Source organism: Filicampus tigris, chromosome 14 (genome assembly GCF_054856515.1).
Source record: "Filicampus tigris isolate MCC_2025a chromosome 14, RoL_Ftig_1.0, whole genome shotgun sequence".
Lineage (NCBI taxonomy): Eukaryota > Metazoa > Chordata > Actinopteri > Syngnathiformes > Syngnathidae > Filicampus > Filicampus tigris.
In genome coordinates, this window is record NC_141230.1 from 6,475,616 (window position 1) to 6,499,034 (window position 23,419).

At 41.0% G+C, this 23,419-nt stretch overlaps 1 protein-coding gene across 3 annotated transcripts in view; it reads left to right on the plus strand.

Annotated features, from left to right (window-relative positions):
• The window catches only part of satb2 (SATB homeobox 2), a 41,640-nt gene extending 19,448 nt beyond the window's left edge, over nt 1-22,192 (plus strand). Inside the window, exons 4-14 of one of the 3 annotated variants that reach the window (XM_086051735.1) lie at nt 97-223; nt 1,121-1,244; nt 1,710-1,896; nt 2,951-3,001; nt 3,074-3,666; nt 5,038-5,250; nt 5,349-5,435; nt 6,591-6,743; nt 7,998-8,192; nt 18,266-18,466; nt 19,863-22,192. In XM_086051735.1, coding sequence (XP_085907861.1) covers nt 97-223; nt 1,121-1,244; nt 1,710-1,896; nt 2,951-3,001; nt 3,074-3,666; nt 5,038-5,250; nt 5,349-5,435; nt 6,591-6,743; nt 7,998-8,192; nt 18,266-18,466; nt 19,863-20,351 — 2,420 coding nt within the window. In that variant the 3' untranslated portion in view covers nt 20,352-22,192. The remainder of the gene's footprint in view (nt 1-96; nt 224-1,120; nt 1,245-1,709; nt 1,897-2,950; nt 3,002-3,073; nt 3,667-5,037; nt 5,251-5,348; nt 5,436-6,590; nt 6,744-7,997; nt 8,193-18,265; nt 18,467-19,862) is intronic. The other 2 variants (XM_086051736.1, XM_086051737.1) reach the window with 2 other exon arrangements.
• Nucleotides 22,193-23,419: the final 1,227 nt, after the last annotated feature.

The window sequence follows — 23,419 nt, forward strand, 5'->3', positions numbered from 1 at the left end:
GTAATTAGAAGTCTATTCATATTTTGATAGTAGCTTGTTGGTTCCTGTCAAGATCCAAAATAAAACACAGCTTCCCCTCTGCTTTGGTTCTTCTAGGTATTATCAAGGTGGGCAGGTGGAACCCTCTGCCCATCCACTTCCTGACTGATGCCCCAGAAGCGACCGTGGCCGACATGCTCATGGAGGTCTACCACATGGTCACCCTTCGTATCCAAGTACAAAGGTCAGACTTTTTCTTTTAATTGACACTTAGCTTTCTTGGTCACACTCCAGCTCCGAAGAAATGCGGTGATGTCATCGCAGCTGATTGCACATCAAGAATTGATTACCAAAGCTCAATTGAAGCCTTCAAGGATTTATCTATCATCAGACTGCGGGGAAAAGAGTGGAGCCAGGGCGCTGATGGACAGATAAAACCAGATAAAGTACAGATGAGAGGCTTTTTTGTTAGTATTGTCGTGGCACATACCAGCCGAGATTTGTTGACATGTTGATGCGCGTAGCGATGGCAGAGCAGGGCGCATGGTCCTTGGTTCATTTATTTGAGGTTAAAAGATGGCAGGGAAGGCACCAGAAGTGAGGGGTTGAGACTGAGGTGAATATCTTTATTAAGTGTACAGGCAATAGTTTAACTGTCATACAAGTATAAGAACATATTACATGTTCAATATTGTTCGTACTAAAATACTCAGTCTTATTTTTGATGATAAATGGCATAATTAGATGGCGAGTCACATGACAGAAGCCAGTCATCTTTTTGGAATAAGAATAAGAAAAAAAGGCAAAAAAAATGACTGAAACTTAGCCAGCTCAGGGACGGCCATTTTGTCCCTTCTGTCGAATGAAGATGACATCTAAGTTGCTCAGGGCTGAGATAACGACCAATCATGGCTCAGCTTCAGGATACAGGTGAGCCGTGATTGGTCATCATCTGAGCCCTAGCTAGCTAAAAACGGATGCATTACTCATATTCCACAAACGCAATATTGATCGGAGTGCAGTGTTTAGACTAGTAGGCCTGCATAGAACGTATTCTGGAAAAAAATATGTTTGGGTTAACTTCTCTTTAAGTATAGAGTGTGAACACTTCCATCTCTCTGACTGTTATGTTTTGTTGTAGTTTTTCCAAGCTTGAGGACCTACCCTGTGAGCAATGGAACCATGCGACTGTTCGGAACGCTCTGAAGGAGCTCCTCAAGGAAATGAACCAAAGCACTCTGGCCAAAGAGTGTCCTCTGTCGCAGGTTAGTAAAGAAGCAACAAAATATCACCCCGTCAGTCGTGACAAGTTGTCTGTCTTAACGCCACACACAATTAGAAAGCTAGAAAATAAAAATGATTAATAACTATTGCTACATTTTAATCAAACTCTGGCGTGTTTAAAGTCCCCAGCTGCATGTTTAGCGCTCTTGCCGCATCATAATGGCTGCTGCGGGAGATTTACGGGCTTAAATGGAGCTCTGGTGGGGGTGTTGATGGCAGCAAGCAGACCAATTGCAAGCATATGTGTGTGTGTGTGTAGCTTTTCTCGCTGCTCTCTACTCGCTCAAGTTTCCACGGGTGGCTTCCAGTCATGATTACTGACTGTCTGTTTCAATTGTGTGTGTCACATGGCTCTTTTTTTTTTTTTTTTTTTTTTGCGTGACTGTAAACATTTGGTATAATGCCGGCTATTAATTATCTTTGTCTGTGTCTTTTCTGTCTCACAGAGTATGATCTCGTCCATCGTGAATAGCTCCTACTATGCCAACGTCTCCACTGCTAAATGCCAAGAGTTTGGTCGCTGGTACAAGAAGTACAAGAAAATCAAAGGCACGTTTGACAGCCGCAATGTGGCTTTAATAAATTCAGTGGAACCTACAACTCGAGCGCAATCAGTTTTCCCTTCAAATTTTGGTCAGTTCAATGTTTTAATTTTCTCTTTAAGAAATAATGCAAATAGAATCAATCAATACAAGGTTTTTCAAACGTCTTGACCTCTACAGTTTATGTTTTAAGTGCCAATTTTTTATATAATTGCCATTTAAGTGCAGAAAAAAGTTATCATTATATATATATATATATATATATATATATATATATATATATATATATATATATATATATATATGACCACTTCACAATAATAGCCCCAACTATTGTGCAATTTTATAGACGATGTAGAGGTGAATGTCTTTTGTCCCCCCTAGTTAATTACAGATCAGCTGGTCCTGGCTTGCTCTCCTGTACGGCACTGCTGGTGCAGTCCTAGCCAAGCCTTATTGCATGAACTGATAAACTCTACTGGCATGAGAGGCGAAATGTCTTTTGCAGAGCAGTCCAGTTGTGATAAATTCAAAGCCCTGAGAAAGAAATGACTTGGCTGAGATGAGAATATCCACAAGCACGTTCAAGACTACCTGAGAATTTGCTGCCCTCAGACGTAATATCTGAGGTGGAACATGTCAAATGCTGTGTGAACGCATACTTCGGTCACAGCCAAGTCCTGCTCGACAGTTCTGTCTATGATGCATTAAAGTGTGAAAGTGGCTTGCGATTCCCATAAGTGAAATAATTAATACTTTACAATGAAACCAACTGCATACCATAATCCATCCATTATCTATACCGCTTCTCCTCACAAGGCTCGCAGAGAGTCCTGGAGCCTATCCCAGCTGTCTTCGGGCAGTAGGCAGGGGACAACCCAAATTGGTTACCAGCCAATCGCAGGGCACACAGAGACAAACAAACATCCAGACTCACAATCACACCTAGGGGCAATTTAGAGTGCCCAATCAACTTGCATACCATTATGTCACAGGGAATACAAAAACAATGCATACAGAATTAGAGAGGGACTAAAGTTTTGGATATTTCCAAATTTGGTTTCCAAAGTGCTTTAACATTTATACATCATACAGCTATGAAATTAACCCATATTTTTCATCTTTTTTGTGTTTGCTTTGAGCAGTTGACTATTTGGAGAAGATGTGGTCAGGGCGAGATCCTGTTGACATCAAAAGTAATAAGCCTTCTTTTTTGGCAACAAAGTAAATGTTTAGGTAAACAACTGACAGTTTGGTCTGCTCTACAGTCGAGCGAGACAACATGGCTGACTTCTGCATGCTGGGCCAAAGACCACCTCCTCACTTGGCCAGCCTTGCGCAGCTCGGTCACCTCGGCGGCGGCAGCCCCCTCCTGAAGGCGGGATCCGGGGATCCTCAGGCGCAGTCGCAGCCTCCCCAGCAGCCTCCTCTCCCCCAGCAACAGCCCTCGCCGCATGGCCCCCTCCACCACAGCCCCCCTCTCCACACAGGGCAGGTGCCCGCACCGCCGCCACCCCACCCGCCCGGCGCTCTCCAACCCCTGCTGGGCCCAGGTGGGCTGCTCTCGCCTCAACTCTCCCCACAATTGGTGCGCCAGCAACTCGCCATGGCCCACCTCATCAACCAACAGATAGCCGTCAGCCGGCTGCTGGCCCACCAGCACCCGCAGGCCATCAACCAGCAGTTCCTCAACCATCCGCCCATCCCGCGGGGTTCCTCCAAAGTCGGCGGTGACCATCCAGGAAGCAATCCCTCGGCCTCTGAGGTTTCCTCTGAAATCTACCAGCAGGTCCGAGATGAGCTGAAAAGAGCCAGCGTCTCCCAGGCTGTGTTTGCCCGGGTGGCCTTTAACCGCACACAGGTAAGTTGCCAGGAAGTGGAACTCAAAGTTAGGAGAAGGTTGTGAAAGTGAATTGTCTCATTGATTCTAATTTCTGATCAGACCAAAGAGCACGGTTGTATCAATGTAGGGAAGGGTTAAATGCTGTACTTGATCAAGACCATTCAATTCAGTCATAAACACCAAATTCTTTACGCAGCGTTGGCCTCAATTGCGGACACCCACCTTGGAGGTATTTTCAGCAGTAATAGCAGAAGCATGGCGGGATAGATTGCCGGCTCATTAGGCCCCTTTTTTCCACCTCAGGGGCACGAGCACGAACACCTGATGTATTCAAGGCTACGCTAAACACTTTACAGCACGCCCCAATAGATCAATGTGATGATGGCTCGTATAACATACTAAAGAAGAGGTGTGAACTGTACGTTCAAGGTACAAACACTACCATCTAATGTTGACCAAACGTATAAACAATGACGGATCATACACAAAGGAATAACATTGTTGGCACCCCTCTGTTAATGAAAGAAAACCCAGACAGTCGTCAGAGAAACAGCTTGATTCTGACAAAAAAAATTAAGAAATAAAATGTAATGAAAATCAACCAATGAAAATCAGACAATGCTTTTGAACTGAGGTTCAACAGGATTATTTAAAAAAGCAAAAAGGCCTGGATAAAAATAATGGTTCTCCTAGAAAAGATATATAATAATAATAATATTAATGTGACCATGGGCACATGTTAAACCAAGGTGTGTAATCCAATTAGGATCACAGGTGTTTTCAACCTTGTGATCAATCAGTCAACATATTTAACCGGTAAGAAGTAGTCACTGTGCTGTTTGGTGATGTGTACAACACTACACATGGACCAGAGGAATCGAAGAAGAAAGTATAACAAATCCACCTATGAACTGGTTGCCAGTCAATCACAGACTATGTACATGATAGCATTGGTGGGAAGTAATGATTAGGGCTACTACTTCTACTCAACCGGCAGGTAAATGAGCTCTTACCTGCTGGATGAGTCGAAGCAGCTGTGGCTAAAGCCAAACAGTGGCAGGGTTTTACTTTCTGGACCTGGATCTGACGCCTCTGTTAATACGTCATTACCATACAGTAGGGTGGAGAAACATCGGCTAACTCGGCTAAGTTGACCACAATAATTGTTCGACACAAACATTTCTACCTCAAAACTATAACGAATAATTTTAAACCCATATTTGTGATGCCCAGAGCCATGTTTAGCCACTACGATGTTTACTGAACAGACATTTGTTGCAAATGGACATAGTCGCTTAGTCAGTGGGGACTTCCTTGGAGTAATGAACATGTCCAAGGTTTTGGGGTGGCTTTAAACTTAAAATGGACAAATCGCTCTCATTAACTCAGGGTCTGCTGTCGGAGATCCTGAGGAAGGAGGAGGACCCTCGCACGGCCTCGCAGTCGCTGCTGGTCAACCTGAAGGCCATGCAGAACTTCCTCAACCTGCCCGAGGGCGAGCGCGACCGCATCTACCAGGAAGAGCGCGAGCGCACCATGAACCCCACTGTGGGCCTTCCTGCCTCCAACTCATCCAACCCCGGCACTCCACGCATCTCCCAGGTACAACACGCAAAGGCTCGTAGGTTGAAAAAGGATTTTATGGCGCTGCACACACTCCATTTTTACATGCTGTGTGTCCTGTGTGTGTGTGTGCTTAGAAAGTGTGGGAGAGGAGCTTGGATGAGCAGATAACACCTGATACCTGGGCCTCCATTTGGAAGAACAAGAATAAGATAACCAACTCTGTGAGTTCTCTGTAATCTTGCATATCATGTAAATAATGTGAATGTCTACTGTTTTTTTTTTTTTTTTAAACAAATTCCACGTATAATGGAACAACAACTTCAAAGATGTCATAGGAGCTTATTGTAAACATAAAAGAAGTAATAGAGCATTTTCAGCGATAAGACCTCTTAACTCTGATGCCGTGTGGGCTATTATTTATTATGTCTATGTCAAATTATCTCAGTATCTGGAATGTAAACTAGCTTCGTCTGTGCACGTCTTTGTAGAGGACTTCAAAACAATGCGAGAGAGCTCGCTGCACTTGGAATCAAGCAAACGTCAACGGAATAACAAGTGCAAAAAGCGAAATGAGTTTGATGTGTAAACTGTTGACATGCCTAATACTGTTTGTGTACGTAAAAGTTGTTTGAAAACAATCAAAACAATCAATCGATGACGATTTCAACTGTTCTTTAGACATCTAGTAAAATAAAAACTAAAAATCAAATTTGATATCATATTTGGTTCATGTTTACATCTCGACTGCAGTTGATATGCATCGAAACAATATTTTGAAACAGTATTTTGATACAATTTACATTCTATGAAAAAGAAATCTCTGTGCTGGATAGAGACAAGGTAGAAGAAGGGTTTCCCAAAAATACCGGTAACTCCAAAGATTCTAATTCTCATCCAATTTTGATTGTGTTTCTCATAAAAAGAGAAAACACAGTTTTTGTTTAGGTAACAGGATTCTACCAAGTTTCAAGATATATTTTACAGTTAACTTTATTGTCATTTGTGCCTTTTATTTCCTGGGGACGCAAATGGCAAAATGACTCGGTGGAATGGCCCAGTTGGTACATAAATATTGTTCAACAAAACAAGCAAATGAATAATTCTTTGAGAAAACATGTCATAAATTTGTCAAAATTGTAGCAAGAGGCACGGTACTATTTTTTGCCCATGTTGACAGCTCACATATTTTTTAACATTTCAGAAAACAAAACAAAACAAAAAAAAAAAACCCTGTGACCTATGTTGTGTACACAAACAACTATGGATCGTGTTTCAAGTGGCATACAGCAATTGTTAGGCTATGCTAGCTTGTCTTAGCCAATCAAATTTCCTTACATCCGCACTCAGCATCTTACCGTCACATGTCCTTTTTCCAGCCAAAGCCAACAGGTCCTGTGCCTGACCTACCAATCAAGCTGGAATCGCTGGTCAACATCACGTCGGGAATCTATGACGAAATCCAGCAGGAGATGAAGCGAGCCAAGGTGTCCCAAGCGCTCTTTGCCAAGGTGGCTGCCAACAAGAGTCAGGTGAGGAAACACAGAACAACATCATACCTAAAAAAGAGGCAGCATATTTAGTGCTATGTGTGAAATTCACAAAGTTGGGTAAGCTTTATAAACATAACACCCACATAAGACACTGCTGTTTAATCACAAGTGACAGGCATAGGGCTGCTAGCCATTGCCTTAGCAAGGTGGCTAACTGTTGAGTGGGCTTCACTCTGGACCGGTTAGCAACCACTGACTCACTGCACTGATCTCAAATGCCTGACACAAAAAGCTTCTTAATGCTGGCCTGAGCTGGGAATCCTGGCAAGCCAAATGGAAATGGGTGTAAAAACCTACCAAAATAAAATGCAAAATGTTAAACCTTGCTGAATAGGAACATTTCTGCTTAAACACCCGTATGACAGTTGGTGACCTCTTTAATGCTGGTTGCACTAAGGTGAACTGAAATGTGCTGATTGTATAGTATTATGACTTTTATTTTTATCAAATGAAAGGCCTAACTCCATTTTTTTGCATGTGAGGAATTCAGCTATTCAACCAGCAGGACAGTAGCGTGCTGCTATCAGGCATAAGACGGTGAAGGGCTGATTTGCACTTTCTATACAGTACCTGCATGCTTGTGCTTGTGTGTGCACGCAAGGTTAGTGAGGTCCCCCGGGCTGGTTGTGGGAGTTGGTGGCTGGGGGCGGGAGGGTCACAGTTCAGTGCACCCATCTGCTGCAGCTGGCCACCAGGACAGCGCGAGCATCAGCAAGAGGTGATCAGGCTATTAGCGTCGCACGCTGCCTGAGGTGGCGGCTTGAACACAACAGCTGGTGTCGCAAACAGAGCCAGTCTAGCAGACATAATTGAATCTTCTCCATCTCCATTTGTGGATGTACACCTACCTTACACACCCTGCACAATTTGAAGCCGATTTCTTTTGTCTTTGGTTTGCTTTTCACCATCATTGCATAGCTACTTTCCTTCTTTATTGGATGCTTACTGTCAGTGGGGTCTAGGAATAAAGTGTAAATACTTTGTTGCTGTACATAAGTAGTTTTTTCTGTACTTTATTTGAGTATTTATCATGTTCCTGGTGACTTTTTACTTTTACTGTTTGAAAAGGAGATCCGCTTGTCTGGAGCTATATTTCCTCAAGAGCTGCTCTCATGTTGGCCATTTATGTTCAAACATTTTTGAAATTCTTTCATGTATTTTATTGTATGACTCTGCCTTAGTTTTTAAATTAACGTAACCTTTCATCCAGTCCACCTGTGTCTGTCATCACAGGGTTGGCTGTGCGAGCTGCTTCGCTGGAAGGAAAATCCCAGTCCAGAGAACCGTACCTTGTGGGAGAACCTGTGCACCATCCGGAGGTTCCTTGCGCTTCCGCAGACCGACAGGGACCTGGCATACGAGGAGGAGTCACGGCACCATCACAGCGAGAGGCTACACACTGTCCTCCACCTGCCGCAGGACACACAGGTACAAAAAACGTTTTCAAATGTCATTTGACTGCGGTGCAATGACTTCAACAAGTCCTTATGAAGCACACATGCCTTTTTGGAGGGATTATTTGAGACTTTTTAACCAGTGATATTTGCTCAGTAGTGTGTGTACACAGGTACAAAAACAAACACTGACTTCAAATATATTGATTTGATCTTGGTGCAATTATTCAGCAAGTCCTTATGGAGTCCACCTTTGAGACTTTTCATTCGTTGTTCGGAACTTGTTCCTTACGCATTTGTTTTTATCCCAGGGATAAACGCCATCCCAAGAAACACAAGTACAAAACCAGATGCTACACTCAAATGTGTCAATCATTTTGGTTTGACGCAGTGACTTCAACACACTTGAACCTCTTCATCGCAAGACTTTTCCGTTCATGGTCATTATCTTTCGTCCCGAGAGTAAACATTGGTCCAGACACATATATACAAATGCTTCCTTCAAATGCGTCGTCATTTGGCTTTGGTTCAATTTTTTCAACATTATAGAGCACATGCGAGACCATGTGCAAGATTTTCTTTCATGCTCATTACCTTTTGTCCCTGCAGTTAACATTGGCACGGGACATACTAAAACACACACTGCCTTCAATTGTGTCCTCAAGGTTTTTTTTAATTCATTTATTGCTTTCTGATGGCAACTAAATATTTTTGGAGTGTCACAAAAGCTATTGTCTAATAGTGTTCTGGGGTCACTTAACAGGGGCCAAAAAAGGACATTGCTATTGTTTAAGCACTGATTGTAATCTTTTAATTCCAGCAACTACTACAAAATGTAACTTTGGGTGGAAATGTGGCTGTTGTTACTTTCCCATTAGTTTTTGTCTCAGCAGAGTGAAAAACGAAAAGTGGTTGCTGGGTGGCACAACAGGAAATGCCACATTAGATTTTGAGGGGGCCTTAAAGAGGGAGAGAATGTTTACGTGTTTACACTTTAATTCTGACTTCAAACACCAAGACTAGTTAGTAGCCAGTCTAAAGAACATAGAGAGCTTTTTTGACCCTCTAAGCTAATTTAATGGTAAACCTTTGCTGTAACTTCTCGACAAACACATTTTAGTGAAATTAAACTTTGAAATTAAAACGTGTGTTTGTTTGTTTTTAAATTAATGGATATGTTCTGCCAAATAGAAGAACGTCAACATATAAATCAATGCACACACACACACACACACACACACAAAAAAGGCAAGAAAACCAAACAATAAGAAAGCAAGCAGTTAATTACATAGAAGATTAAAGTGGCTTTACCTCATTTAAGAAATACATCACAGCGGAACCTTTTAAATCAAACACCCTTCAGATTAAAAATTCGGAAACTGACCCTGACTTTGCCGAAAAGATTAATTTATTTGTATTTTGCTTTTTGTTTGGCTTTTTGTAACACCAAAACAAGCTGCAGCCTCGACAAGCGGTGTTAAGCGAACACGCACATGGAAATTAAAGTTGTAAGGCTAACATCACCATAAGTGTCACTTTACATTATTAACTTTTTCTGTGTTTTAATTTTAAACAATTAACAATGTTCATTTTATTTTTAAGCCTCTTCGTTTAATATTAATAGCTTTTAATTTTAATGTTAAATGTTACTCACAATGTTGCCTCAAGAGCAAATCAAGGTTTTATGATGGGGAGGGTTTGGTTCTTAATTACTTGCTTTGTGAATTTGAAATAAAGCAAATCTCTGGGAATGGACCATAGAGCTCCATAGTATATCCGTGCATCCATTATCTATACTGCTCTCTCCTCACGAGAGTCACCGGGGGTGCTGGAGCCTATTCCAGCTGTCTTCGGGCAGTGGGCGGGGTGCACCCTGAACTGGTTGCCAGCCAATTGCAGGGCACACAGAGACCAACAAGCATACACACTCACAATCACACCTAGGGGCAATTGAGGCTGATCAATTAACCTACCATCATGTTTTTGGAATGTGGGAGGAAACCGCAGTACCCGGGAAAAAACCCACGCAGTCATGGGGAGAACATGCAAGCTGCACACAGGAAGGCCGGGGCTGGAATCGAACCCATGACTTCTGAACTGTGAGGCGGACATGCTAACCAGTCGATCACCGTGTCGCCCCCTCCACAGCATATTTTGATATAAAGCAATAAACTTTATCTTAATAATTGGTTGTATGGGGCAGCATGGTGTCCTGTGTGGAGTTAGCATGTTCCACCCGTACATGTATGTTAGCTTCATTTAAAATTCTATATTGTCTATAGGTGTGAGTATTGACGTGAATGATTGTTTGGATGACGACCTGGGTGTACCCTGCCTCACTTCCACAGTCAGCTGGGATAGGCTCCAGCTTCCCCGCAAGTCAAATGATGACAAAATAATGACATTTTGTTAACTTCTTAACACAGTGCTCATCATGAGGAAGAAAAACACTGTACTTGTTGCGGGCATTAAAAAGCTAGATAGCGCTGTTTAAGAGCTAGCAAGTGTTGACTCAAGGTTTATGGAATCAAAAAACATGTTCCCATCGCGTTGCTAACCTTGCGAACTGAGCAAAGAAAAAATAAAAAGCCTATTTTGACAAAGTAAGGAGTAAAAACTACAGGTATGTTTGAAAATGTAGGAAGCTAAAGTAAAAAGTTGTCGGAAAGCTAAATACGTAAGTAAAGTAGAGATACCTGAAATATCTACTCATGCAGCAACAAAGCATTTGTACTAGTCTTTACACCAGGGATGTTTTAGATGTCTCGCTTCTCCAGTCGATCAGATCGGTGTCAAGTCTAATTTGTACTTTGTTACTTCTCACCACTGGTGTTAATCCTTCAAAAGGCTGGTAGTGGCACTGGTTGCCCTCAAATGTTATCCCTTCAGAGTACACCACATGTCATGATTCAGCGTGCAAACAGCAAACTTTGTATTAAAGACTAATGGCGGGACAGGAAGGAAGCTGCGGTGGCAGCATGATGACATTTAAAATACTGTTGGCCATTTTAGAGCCCCCTAATTCCCCCCCCCACCCGCGGTCACATGTGGTGAAGGGCTGCTGACTTATTAATGGCAAATGAGGTGCGTGCCAGTTTATATTTAATACATCTAAATATATATAGAGAGAACATGTGCGTGTATGTCTTCATAGGAGGTGACCACAAACCCACCACACGTGTGTCCCATGTGTCGCTCACACACTGATAGTTTTGAGTGCTCCTTTGTCTTCGGACAATAGCACAAGCCAGCACACAATGCTAAATTAAAAATGGATGTACAGTGGAGCCGCACACACACACACACACATACGTGTTTTTACATTAGCGTGCGCTTTTTGCTTCATGTCTGGGGGGCTTTGGGATTGTGTGTCTATTAGGTGAGCAGGTGAGCGTGTGTAGGTATTTGTGGTGAGTGTGTGTGTTTGTGAGTGCACCCCGCCCCCTCCCAGCAGCCTCACATTTCTTCTTGAGTAACACAGTCCCCGTTCTCGCTGTACAGCTTTTATTCATATGGCGTTTGCAGTTAAGTGCGTCCCACAGCTAATTTGGCACAGTCTGCCCTTATAAATAATTTCTTTATTGTTTTTGCTAAATTGATTTCTGCTGCAAGACTCTGTGCATATGTGTGTTTGTGTACGTGTATGCGTGAGGGTGCGTGTGTGTCGAGGCAGTTCGGACCCCAGGAGTCCAAGACCAGAACAAGAAGAAACAATTCCCGGGCACATGGTCCCCTCTGTGTGTCTGAGTTTCATAGAAAAAAATGGCCTTTTCACTCCCTCGTTCCCTCTCTCTTGCCCTAATTTCATTTGGTTTTGCCATGTTATTAGATAAATACTGAGTCTTAGCTGCTCCAGATGATAAATGTGGCACAGTTGCTTGTTGATTTTGTGCAACGTGATGAGTTCTATAATTGATTGCTGGCGTTAGTATTTGAAGAAATGGTTGGTATCCCTCTGTTAATGAAAGAAAACTAATAATATTTATAATTAAAAAAAAGATAACTATTGACAATAATTGTAATAAATAAAAATGTAATGACAATCAAGCAATGCATATCAGACATTGCTTTTGAATTGTAGTTCAATAGAATTACAGTATCAAAAAAATAAATCAACTCACTAAACAGGCCTGGGCATAGATAATACTTCTCCTAGATAAGATTGAAAATAATTTGACCATTGAGACATGCTCAACCAAGGTGTGTCCTCACAGGTGTCTTCTAAGCAGTCAGTCGGCCTATTTAAAGGGTGACAAGTAGTCACTGTGCTGTTTGGTGACATGGTGTGTAAACACACTAGATATGGATCACGGATGGAAAAGGAGTTGTGGGAGATTCGAAAGAAAAGCATCAATCGCGACCAAGGAGGACAACCCCTGTTGAAAATAAATCATTTAAACAAACAATGGAAATGCTAACCTGCATATTGGCAATCCACAAATCTTCTGGGAGGATGTGCTGTGGACAGACAAAACTGGAACTTTATGGCAAGGCACATGAGCTCTATTGTCACAGACTCAAAAACAAAAATGAAGCATACCAAGAAAAAAAATACCGTCCCAAGTGCGAAACATGGAAGTGGCTCTGTTATGATCTGGGGATGTTTTGCTGCATTTGGCACAGGGTCTCTCAAATCTGTGCACGGTACAATGAAATCTCAAGACTGTCAAGGTATTCTAGAGAGAAATGTGCTGCCCAGTGTCAGTCAGTTTTAGGTTCAGCAACAGGTGGAATTTCTTTCTGAAATCTCATCGCTATAAATGACAACTCATGGCAAAATCTGTATTGCGCAAGCTTTTATAGCTCAAACATACGAACAAAAAATAAAAACATCTCAAAAACCTAATGTAATGGGAAAAACAGTAAAGGCTTTTTTTGTGATCTGCGTCAAAAATACTTGTAGTGACACATAAAGCCATCTGATTAAAATTTCCCATTGTTAATTTTCCATAAACTTCAAAGCTAAAAATGGACATTAAACAAGTTGATTTCAACTTCCTGGTGGCCTTCAGTAGAGTGGAGCCTGCTTTTTTGGGGGGTGGGGGGGGCAAGCCACAATTAACGCCACCATTTAATTGCAGATAAATGGAATGAATACCACACGCTCACACATACAAACGCTTTGAATTAAAGCAAAACGCTCAATGAGCACACATGCAGTCAGCTCCAACGCCAGCTTGTCTCAGTAACATAGAGTGTGCAATGTCTTTTCGTCTAAAGAATCATTTCACAATAACAGGAAAGTGCTGTGACTCATCTATTCCTCACGCATAAACACACACACACACGCATACAAAAGTAAGCAAACAAAAAACACACTCACTGATAACAGGATGTCTTAAGTCAAGCACAAAACTAACAGAAAAGTGATTTTTCTCTTCTTCATTACAAATTTATCTTTGTGTTAATGGCGTCTCTGGTGGTGGCACGTGTGCTCCTCCCAGCCCCCACCTGGCAGGGCGAGAGCTCATTAAGGAGAAGATGAATATTTGATGTTTTATAATTCTTTTATCGTTCTGCGTTGTAATTTGCCTCAATTTACAGGAAACTTGATTTTTACAGCCGTGCATTTAAAGAGAAGAGCGGGCACAGTAGGGTGGGAAATTAGAGTTCGAGGTTCAAGGAAGAAACACTCTGAGAGTATCACGCTATGAAAAGAACCGCTACGGATTTTTGAAACCCAAAAACTGTTGTCGTAGTTGAATGAGTTCATGGTTGTATTGTTTTGCTCTGAACGTGACTGAATGAGTGTAACAGTCACAAGTAGGGCTGGGGGGGATGCAGAAAACACAAATATACAGCAGTCCTAAAATGACATGAGTCAGTAACAAAATCATTATATAAGCCTGGACACATCTTTAAAGAATTGGTGATCAAACTGAGTTTTTCAATAAATCATCATGTCAAATTGTTTACGAGTACATACCTACGTACAAATATGGACCACTGTGCCAATGATACAAACTCGTTATACCAATAACTCCTCCCTATAATGCAAATTTGAGTCTCGCGAATAAGACTCTTCTAGAGTTAAAAACAACTCAATTTGAGTGTGTGTGTGTGTGAGCTCATGGAATATCCTTGAAGTCTAAGTTAAAGTCACTTTTTTTCTTAGCATTGACCTTTTGACTCTTCTCAGGAGTTAGAAGCAAACTCCTGTGGGAGTTAAGTACTACATTAAATGGAATTCCCATTTTAGTTACACTTATTGGAAACTCTTTAATAGTGTAAACAGTTAAAACTTTGTATTGGGTAAATTTTAACATCCTTCCTCTGAGTTGCTTTCTTGTCATTCATGAAACAATGTCAAAATAATTTTGCTGGTGTCAGATTTTTATCGGAAACCAAATGCGTTTAGTCCCTTCTTTTTTTTTTAACAATAGTTGATTGAGCAGTAGGAAAAGTTGCTAAATATAACAACCCATTCGCTAATTTGGCAACACTGACTGTGCTTACGCAAGCTAACTCGTCTCTGTTTTGGTAGTCTTCTGCAGGTCGATAATTTTAATTCGTATTTTTATTTCATAAATATCAGTGGGAGTCATTTAAACATCTAGTATTGTGTTTGAAACTAAGCTTCAACCAGGCATCTTTTTACCCAGATTTGAAAATATTTTTGTTGCATGCAGATAAAACAATAAACAATGTCAATTTTACTTAGTGGATGTCAAAAAGGTTTAGTGGCTCCCATGTTTTGTTATCTGCCTTATAGGAATGACAATCATTTCATTATGTCCCTCCGCGCTTGCCATACTGTGTGCCACTCTACTGCACTGTACTCATCCGTCTCATGTCACGCAATTACACAATGCCACACAAAGAAAGTCACAGGTTCGCTTTGAAAAAGAGCAGGACTCTTGCGTTATGTTTAATTGCCAATATGTTTTTGAAGTTGTCCCTGAAAAAATTCTCCTCTGAAGAAAAGTTTGACAACAATGTTTAAAATCGTTGGTGGTTTGAATGTGATATATTCACACATGAGCACATTTAACATTTTTTCCAGGGTTTAGTGTATAGCAGTGTACCATCCTTTTCAAAGGGAGATTTCAAACGTGTCCAAAACACTGTTCTTATAAACGAAAGGCCCAAATACTGTATTTCGTAGACAATCGAAAGGGATCTGGTTGTCTTGCCCTTTTACTTCCGTTTCTGTTTTTTCCTTGTTTAAAGAATTTGCATTGTTTCACCTGACATGGCACTGCTACAAACATTTCAAACTGATTTCACGACTGATTTCGTGAATTAAGCAAAGTAACAACACTCTATGTCATCAGAGCACAATTCATTGCACATTAGCAAAACTGGCTGCCACCGTGGAGATCTTTCAAAGGCTTTATAATCACAGTATTTTACCTTTCAAACCTTTTAAGAAATACATGAATATTTTGTGGTATCAACATTTCATAAAACATAAATAATAAATATGTGGTGCTTTTATTTTGAAAGTTATGCTTTTATTTCATGTGTACACGTGTGGACGCTAGTTCAAGCAAGGTAGCAAGCAAGACCTGCAACTTCTGTTTGCATTGTTGCCAACTTAGCAACATTTTGCTATATCTAGCACCTTTTCCGAAGCCTCCAGTAACTATTTTTTCCCCAAAAAAGAGACTAGCCAAATTGACAACAGTGGTCCTAATGTTAGTAACATATGTATTTCCTGCACGGTGGGGGGAGGAGAGCCAAGAAGATTCTGCCTGGTAATACTGTATGCAAATCTAGTTTTGAGTTTCATATACTGTATGCATTAGGTGTATTATAAGACATCATTGTATCATTATAAATCACTGCCAGTAATATTATACTTCGCACAAAATGAATGGTATAATTTTCAAAGTTTTAAGATGTCATTTTAATGACTGTTTATACTGACATTTTGTTCAAAATCTGTGTTTTCTAATACTAACAATGCATACAAGATCTACATATGCAGCAGTTTATTGAAGCAATACAATATTGCTGGTGTCGGGCCAAAACATTGTACCTCCAAAATGCTCACTTTTCAGGAGACCCCAAAAATGTAATGTTTGCTCAACAATTAGCATTACGTCGTGAAAGAGAGCAAGCCTTTTTCAACACTTTGTATTGGTCAATTATGTGTAAAAATAACACCCACGTGTATGGGCTGACAAATAGTATAGATTTTTGAAAAAATAATAATTAAAAAAAAAAAAAGAAATTCACCAAAATCTGATTTGAGGTTTTGGCCCGACACCAGCGATATGCTTATAATATATACAGACAAATACGGACAAATTTGAGGTTAGCATGTTGGCTTGGCCCTGGGCAAGTGTTCCACTTTCTCATGTGGCCCCTTTGCAAAATTAATTGCCCACCCTGCTCTAGATTTATAGATTTTGTTCTTATTTCGGGAACTGGAAGAGGAAAAAGTGGGGATAAAAGAGCAGGCGTGGATGCAGAGTTCCTGGCATCATCCATTTTGAGTTGTATGAGCTTGACAGAGGCCTTCTTCAACTAATCATTCATGATGTATTAGACGTGGAGGAGGGGTGGGCCAAAGTTTTGAAAAGAATTTCTCAACATCTAAATATGTCACTTTCCGTTAAAGAAGGCGAACATGAGCCAGGGAGGGAAAATATAAACATACCAAATTCCTGTAAGCTGACCATTACACCCACCGCCCCCCCCACCCCCGGGATTGAAACCGAAGCCTGCCCTTGCCATTATTGAAGTAATACCCTGTCATTATTGAAGAGAGAATGACTATTATCTTTACGTGACTCCTTTAATTTTAATGCGCCGCAGATTTATAGCTGGACATTCCAGCGGTGGAGAACCCCGCCCTGCTCTTACAGTGACACGACCACAACACGCCGCCACCTTCTGACAAACAAGCCAAGTCTCGCAACACTTGATCCTCGAACTGTCGGAACGGCAAATGCGCTCACATTTCCAGACTTATTTTTCTACGCTTACAACAATTATCTCTACATGCAACTTTCATAGGCTGAAGGCAAATTCTTCCAAACTGCTTCAAATATACTGCATGTACCCACAATACAGAAACGTTTTGGCCTGTTGTGGGGAGTAAGGATGCCATCTTGAGGTTTGGAATCTTCACGTTTCATTGGCCAAAGAACGAAACTACTCGAGGTTGTTGCTTGGTACTCCATTTTTTTCCTGACCCACCGACCTCGCTCGATGAACTTATCGTACAATATGAGACCACGCGAGCAGCTGATTTGGTGCAGTTATCGAAGGTAGTGGTCCCCAATGTTTTTTGCACAACGTTTTTTGGATGATACATTTTTTGTCCAAACAGCTCCATTTTGATCCTTCAGAAAAACATTAAACTTAATCTGTTAAACAATTAATTGGTTCAGTCAAAGAAGATTTTTGTTTTAGTTATTTTATCTTGTACTCATTTTGGAAAAGAATTCTATTTCAAGGCCACTCCTTGGAGTACCTCAAGGATCGAGTCTTTGACTTCTTCTGTTTGTTGAAATAGCTATTACATAAAGTATTCTTTAAAAAAAAAACACATGAAGAATGCCATTTACTTGGCGTGCTAAAAATGAATATAATTAGAAATTAAAGGTTTTACATGACCACAGTATATCCCACTGGGCATCCTCTAGTTACTATGATGATGTTCCAATAACAAAAACAAAGTGCTTGTGTAACCATGAGGAAAAAAATGTCATAACTCTTTACTCTCTTAATAATTCTGAATGGATTAAATTAACAACAAATGCATCCAATTGCACTCTCCGTTAAGTCCTATTTTTATAGATGTCATTTAATCATCAGTGAAAGATACACCCTGTCACTTTGATTTAGTTAAAATTTTAATAATTGAGAGACGTGTAAAGTTGGTGTTTCACTAGAACTGTCACCTTTCATCACATTAGGTCAAAGGTATAATGGATGCATGGTCGTTAGACTGTCCATTCGTCAAGCAAGTTAATAGTGCGTGACATGCTGTGGACTGTGAACGCACTCGCTTCACCCTGAAAGCACTGGCTACTGTGTGCTCGAACAACAGGCTAACAATACAGCCTAGTGTGAAAAACTTTATTACCGGTCTCACTTCTGTCATTTTCTCTAGGCTGTAGTCTTGATCAGGGGTCATTGCGCCCCATTAATTAGCTCTTTTGCCTCTCTCGGCAGGCACTCCACAGACCACCCCCAACCCAGCTGAAGGAGCACCGCTCATCTCCCATGCGAGAGGAGCTGTTATCGGCCCCTGTTAACGAGGAAGGCGCACAGGCTGTGGTAACGGCCCCTGGAAGTGTACAGAGTACCACTGGTAGCTCTGTTAGCAGCAAGAAGCCAAGATTGCGCACAAAGGTAGAGTCTAACCCAGATAGCAAAATATGGGTGAATCACTGTTGAAATATGGTTAAGCTTAAGTGTTGAGTCTACGTTGAAACCTAAAGTAGAAATTATACAGTTATACAGGTTGATAAAATGTTGGGTCAATGTTTGCTTTTCAACCATATATCACACAACATCAATGTTGATTCAACCATCATCTAAATTGGAATTAAAATACTGTAAATGGGCTGTGACTTACATAGCGCTTTTCTACCTTGGATACTCAAAGCACTTTACACTCCACCTCATCTACCGAGCAACTGGGGGTTCTGTAACTTGCTCAAGGATACTTTGACATGGTCACAATGGCCGGGGATCGATCCCACAACCTGCGGGTTGGGAAACAACCATGATACCACTGAGCCATGCCACCCCGCTGTAACAAAGACATTGGCTTAGTACACGCTACAAAATTAGCCTTTCCCTTACGCAAATGTATGAAAAACATATGAAAGAAAACATGTTTAATACTCCAAAATGTAGTAGAAGAAATCAAAATACTGCGTGGAAATGGCTAAGAAATGAAAATGTTTCATGAAACAGGACCAAGACCAGTGTGCTCAGAAAAAAGTGGTTAAAAAAAAATAAATAAAATTTATATATGGAGAGCGACAGCAAATTAGAGTGAGAGAGAGATAAAGTACACACTTTTTGCGGTTGAAAAAGGCCTGTCCCCCTTGGAATATGCCCCCTTCCCACCTCCCTCCGCTGAAGTAGAAAAATAGAGAAGGGCAAACGTAGATAATACAGATTCAACATGAATTAAACATTGACCTTTCAATTTTTTTTTACATTGAACTTCAACTTCAAAAACTTCAATGCTAACAAAATGTTGTTGAACCAACGTTGATTAAACATCAGTCTTCAACCAAAACCAAAAATCAACCTTCTCACCCTAATTCAACATTGATTTAACATCTTTTGCTGTCCGGGAAATAAGCCTTCGCTCAAACCTTTTAAGACGTACACCCTACACTATAATATGGTATTGTAGAGTAGAGTAGATTATAGTCTCTTGACGTCATTGAAAATGAGAGCTTCCCCTCAGTGATCTCTTAAGAATTATATTAAGGTTTGAATGTAACCAATAATATTAATAATTAATCAAATGTGATGAAGAAGAGTTACAAAAGTAAATGAGAGGAAATGATCAAATTAAGTCCATGTATCGTTATATTATTATATTGCCAATAGCCAATAAAGACACCATGCTCATGCAAGTAAACTAGGTCAAGTGCTCATTAGCTGGACTGCCAAATCACTAATGGGATCCATGATATGGCACTAAGAAGATCATTCTATGTTGAGTGTAAGGCTGGCCGGACCAGCTGTCTGGACTAAATATTCTCTCCCAATCCATGCATTTTAGATCTCCTTGGAGGCATTGGGCATCCTACAGAGCTTCATCCAGGACGTTGGACTGTATCCAGACCAAGAGGCCATCCACACCTTGTCGGCACAGCTAGACCTGCCCAAGCACACCATCATCAAGTTTTTCCAGAACCAACGCTATCACGTCAAGCATCATGGCCGCCTCAAGGAACTTAGCGAGGGGGCTACCGCCAGCGGAGGCGTGGATGTCAGCGAATATCGGGAAGAGGAATTGCTCTCGGGCTCAGAGGATCCAGAGTCCAGTGAGGACGGGGCGGAGGAAATCTACCAATCTGAGGGGAGTGGCGGTGGAAGCACAGGAGGACTGAACCAGCCGCAAGCTTCCTCCAACTCTAGCCAGGGGTCTTCCGGAAACAACTTGGCCCAGGAGGAGGGCAAGGACAAGAGTCACCCCCGACCTGGTGGCCCCCTGGCTCCAGGAAGTTCCTCATCTAGTCCCAGAGAGCAGCCCGACTACCAAAGGTAGAGACGAGCGAACACAACAAAGAAAAAGCAAGTGGACAAGAGAAGCAAAAGACAATGAAAATGATTATGTATTGACAAATGGAATATGGTATAAATGTACAGCTGAAATAGGCACAGGAATCATAAACCACTGGCCAGAAATTTCATGATGACAATCTTGGACTAGCTTTTTTACTTTGGCCACAAAAAAAAAAAAAAAAAAAACGATTGGTGGGCCTTGTGTAAATGTGAAACATCTCAATTGCTCAACTAAAGCTGCTCATGTGGTCAATTTACTCAAGAATAACTCAAGAGCTCCTAGAAATGGGTTGGCAGGGTAGGATCAGCTCGAGCCAAAGACAGTTGCATTCATCTCTTGAGTCTGAGCAGCACAGTCACATTGGACTCTCGAAGTCAAGGAGCGACTCTCATCGACTTAGGCCTCGAGAGACCTCTTGTAAAAACTCAGGATGGACACTTGTGTTGCTATTGCTTTTCTTTGCCTGAGAAGACCAGCCAATCATCCCAGGTAGCCCTTGAGATTCACTATGAATCCCATCCAGCACTTATGAATATTTTGAGGATATGATGTGCCCTTGCCGAGCCTCACCCTCTAACCCACTAAACCATTATGCTGTCAAGTCTCACCAAGTTGTGAGCCTAATAAAGAAACCACAAGGGGACACCATGGACTGTTTTGCAAGGGCTCCAAATTCAAGAAGGATGTGGCGCAGAGACACTCAATTCGATGCCTTGAACCTTACACTCCGCCATCCACTTGTGTGGCAAGAAGAAGCCCCCCAAAAAATCCACACACCGCCCCCACCCCAAAAAAACAAAAAGCCTGAGGTACTCGTGCAAAGATTCGGCAGCCAAGCAACCAGTCACTTTACAAGCGGTTGTCTATCTCTGCCATTGCACCCCCTCCCCCGTTTCCCCACCCCCTCTAATTGGTGCCCACGGTCTCGTGTCTAACCACACCTCCCTGCACTTAAACCTCACCAAACCCTATTTATTGCTATCTTTATCTATGATTATTATTGTCATTATTGTTATTATTGTTGTCATTATGGTTAGGATTGCTAAGTGCTATTTCTATTTTTTTATGTCCCTGGCTTTAAACAGGGGCGGTCATTTTGATAGGATGCACGAAGGGTGGAAAATGGAAGGAGGATTTTAAAAAGAAGCAGTTACTGAGTGATATTTGCTCGGAAAAAAAGTCCCTGTCATGTTGCGTAATTTTTGTTGCAGTGACAACGTCCACAAGAAAACCCCCGCCCCCTAAAAAAAAGGAAATTGTGTTTAATTTGCTGCAGTCGATGACAATCTACTTTTTGAGCCAGGACAGAAATGTGGCAAATCTATTTCTATTCTGTCTGTAGATGCCCAAAGTGGGATGAATTGTTATCTATGTGTGTCTGTTTTTAATTTTTCAGAGCAACTTTTAAGTGTTTGAGCCAGTAAGAAGCAGCAGAGGAGAGTTTTTCTTGTCTTTTGTGTCAACTCAGTGAAATCAGTTTGTTGCATCGTGCCAGCCAAATCCGATCTTTTTTTTTTTTTTGGTTGGTTTTAAAGACTATTTAAGAAGGAGTGTAAAGTGTTTAGTGTTTAATGTCTGGTGCAGTGGTGTACACATACGGTATGTTCCAAACATTATGAGAATGAATCGTTTCTCAAGACTGTACACTCCAACAGACGACCTGCCTTCTAATTATCACGTCAACACGGATCAGATATTGTTGTGCTTTTCTGTAAGACAGGAATCAGGGTTAAATACAGTTCCGATGAAATAATTCATTTCAAAATGTTCATTCAGTGTTGAAGTGAATAAAATTTGTGAATTCAATAAAAGTGTCTTTTTTACCAGGACCCTTATTTACTCCAATTTCACCTGAGGCCTAGGTTTGGGTAAAACAGAAGAATGAATGGAAGACTGCAATGTTCATCATTTTAAAAGGTATTGAGACTTTAACTGAAATGGAAAAAAACTGTTCAAATGAAAAATCATAAAATATAGGCGTTGTAAATTAACCACACATTGCATTATGATTCCCCTATAAACACTGAAAACACTCATCTAAATGATTTTTTTCATTAACTGGAACTCATCTAAACATATTCATGGTATTGAATATCCCCACATGGAAGTACACTGAATTCTTTTGATTTTTTTTTAACCTCTAAAGCAGAATGGAACACGACCGAAATCATAAATCTCAGGGCTTATAATGTTTATAATGCAAATAGCAGGATTTCAAGAACAGACAAAACGTCTGAGCAGCTACTTTTTTTTTGTTTTGTTGTTGAAACAAAATGCTCATAGCCTCTTGCTGCAAATAAGAATAAAACTTGCAGAAATACGCACACAGAAATACAGAATTTGGTTTGATTACCACAGCACCACATACCACAAAAACAAAGAGGTAAATATGAGAAAATTTCCATATGCAGATTTACGATTTTGTGGGATTTTTCCATAATGCCTGTAATGACACCAAAAGGGTGTGAGCTTCATACTTAATCTTACTGACATTACAAAAGCGTGTATCCTTTGTAATATTTATACATGTCAACGCCTGTCTTGGGTCAAATTAGTTGATTGCGGGATGCCGTGTCAGTTAAAAGCGCACAGAGTTACAGCAATATCCTTTTTCTCTGTGTTTAGTATAAAAGGCGGTTACAATGGTGAATCTACTGTTAGGGCTCTGATGAGCACATTTTTAAACTCTGGCCTCCATGTGAAAGAGGCTTGAGAGGCAACTCGGTGACTCAAAGCGACATTTGCTGTGCAATTTCTTAAGAGGAGCAATTTACTACCTTTTTGGGAACATCCAAATTAATAGTGACTATACAGTAATCCATCGACCGTACGTAAAAGAAAAATCACCACATTTCACTAAATTGACTTCAAAACCTTGTTGGCCTCTGCTATTCTTTAATTAGTTCAGCCTACCTACCTCACAGTCACAGATCGAATTAGTTTCTTTGTAGGAATAGATACATGTCCAGAACACATAACATTGAGTGTGGGGTGCTCCAAGGGTCAATTTTAGGTCCAATTGTTTTGAATTTAAACATGTTTCTCCTCAG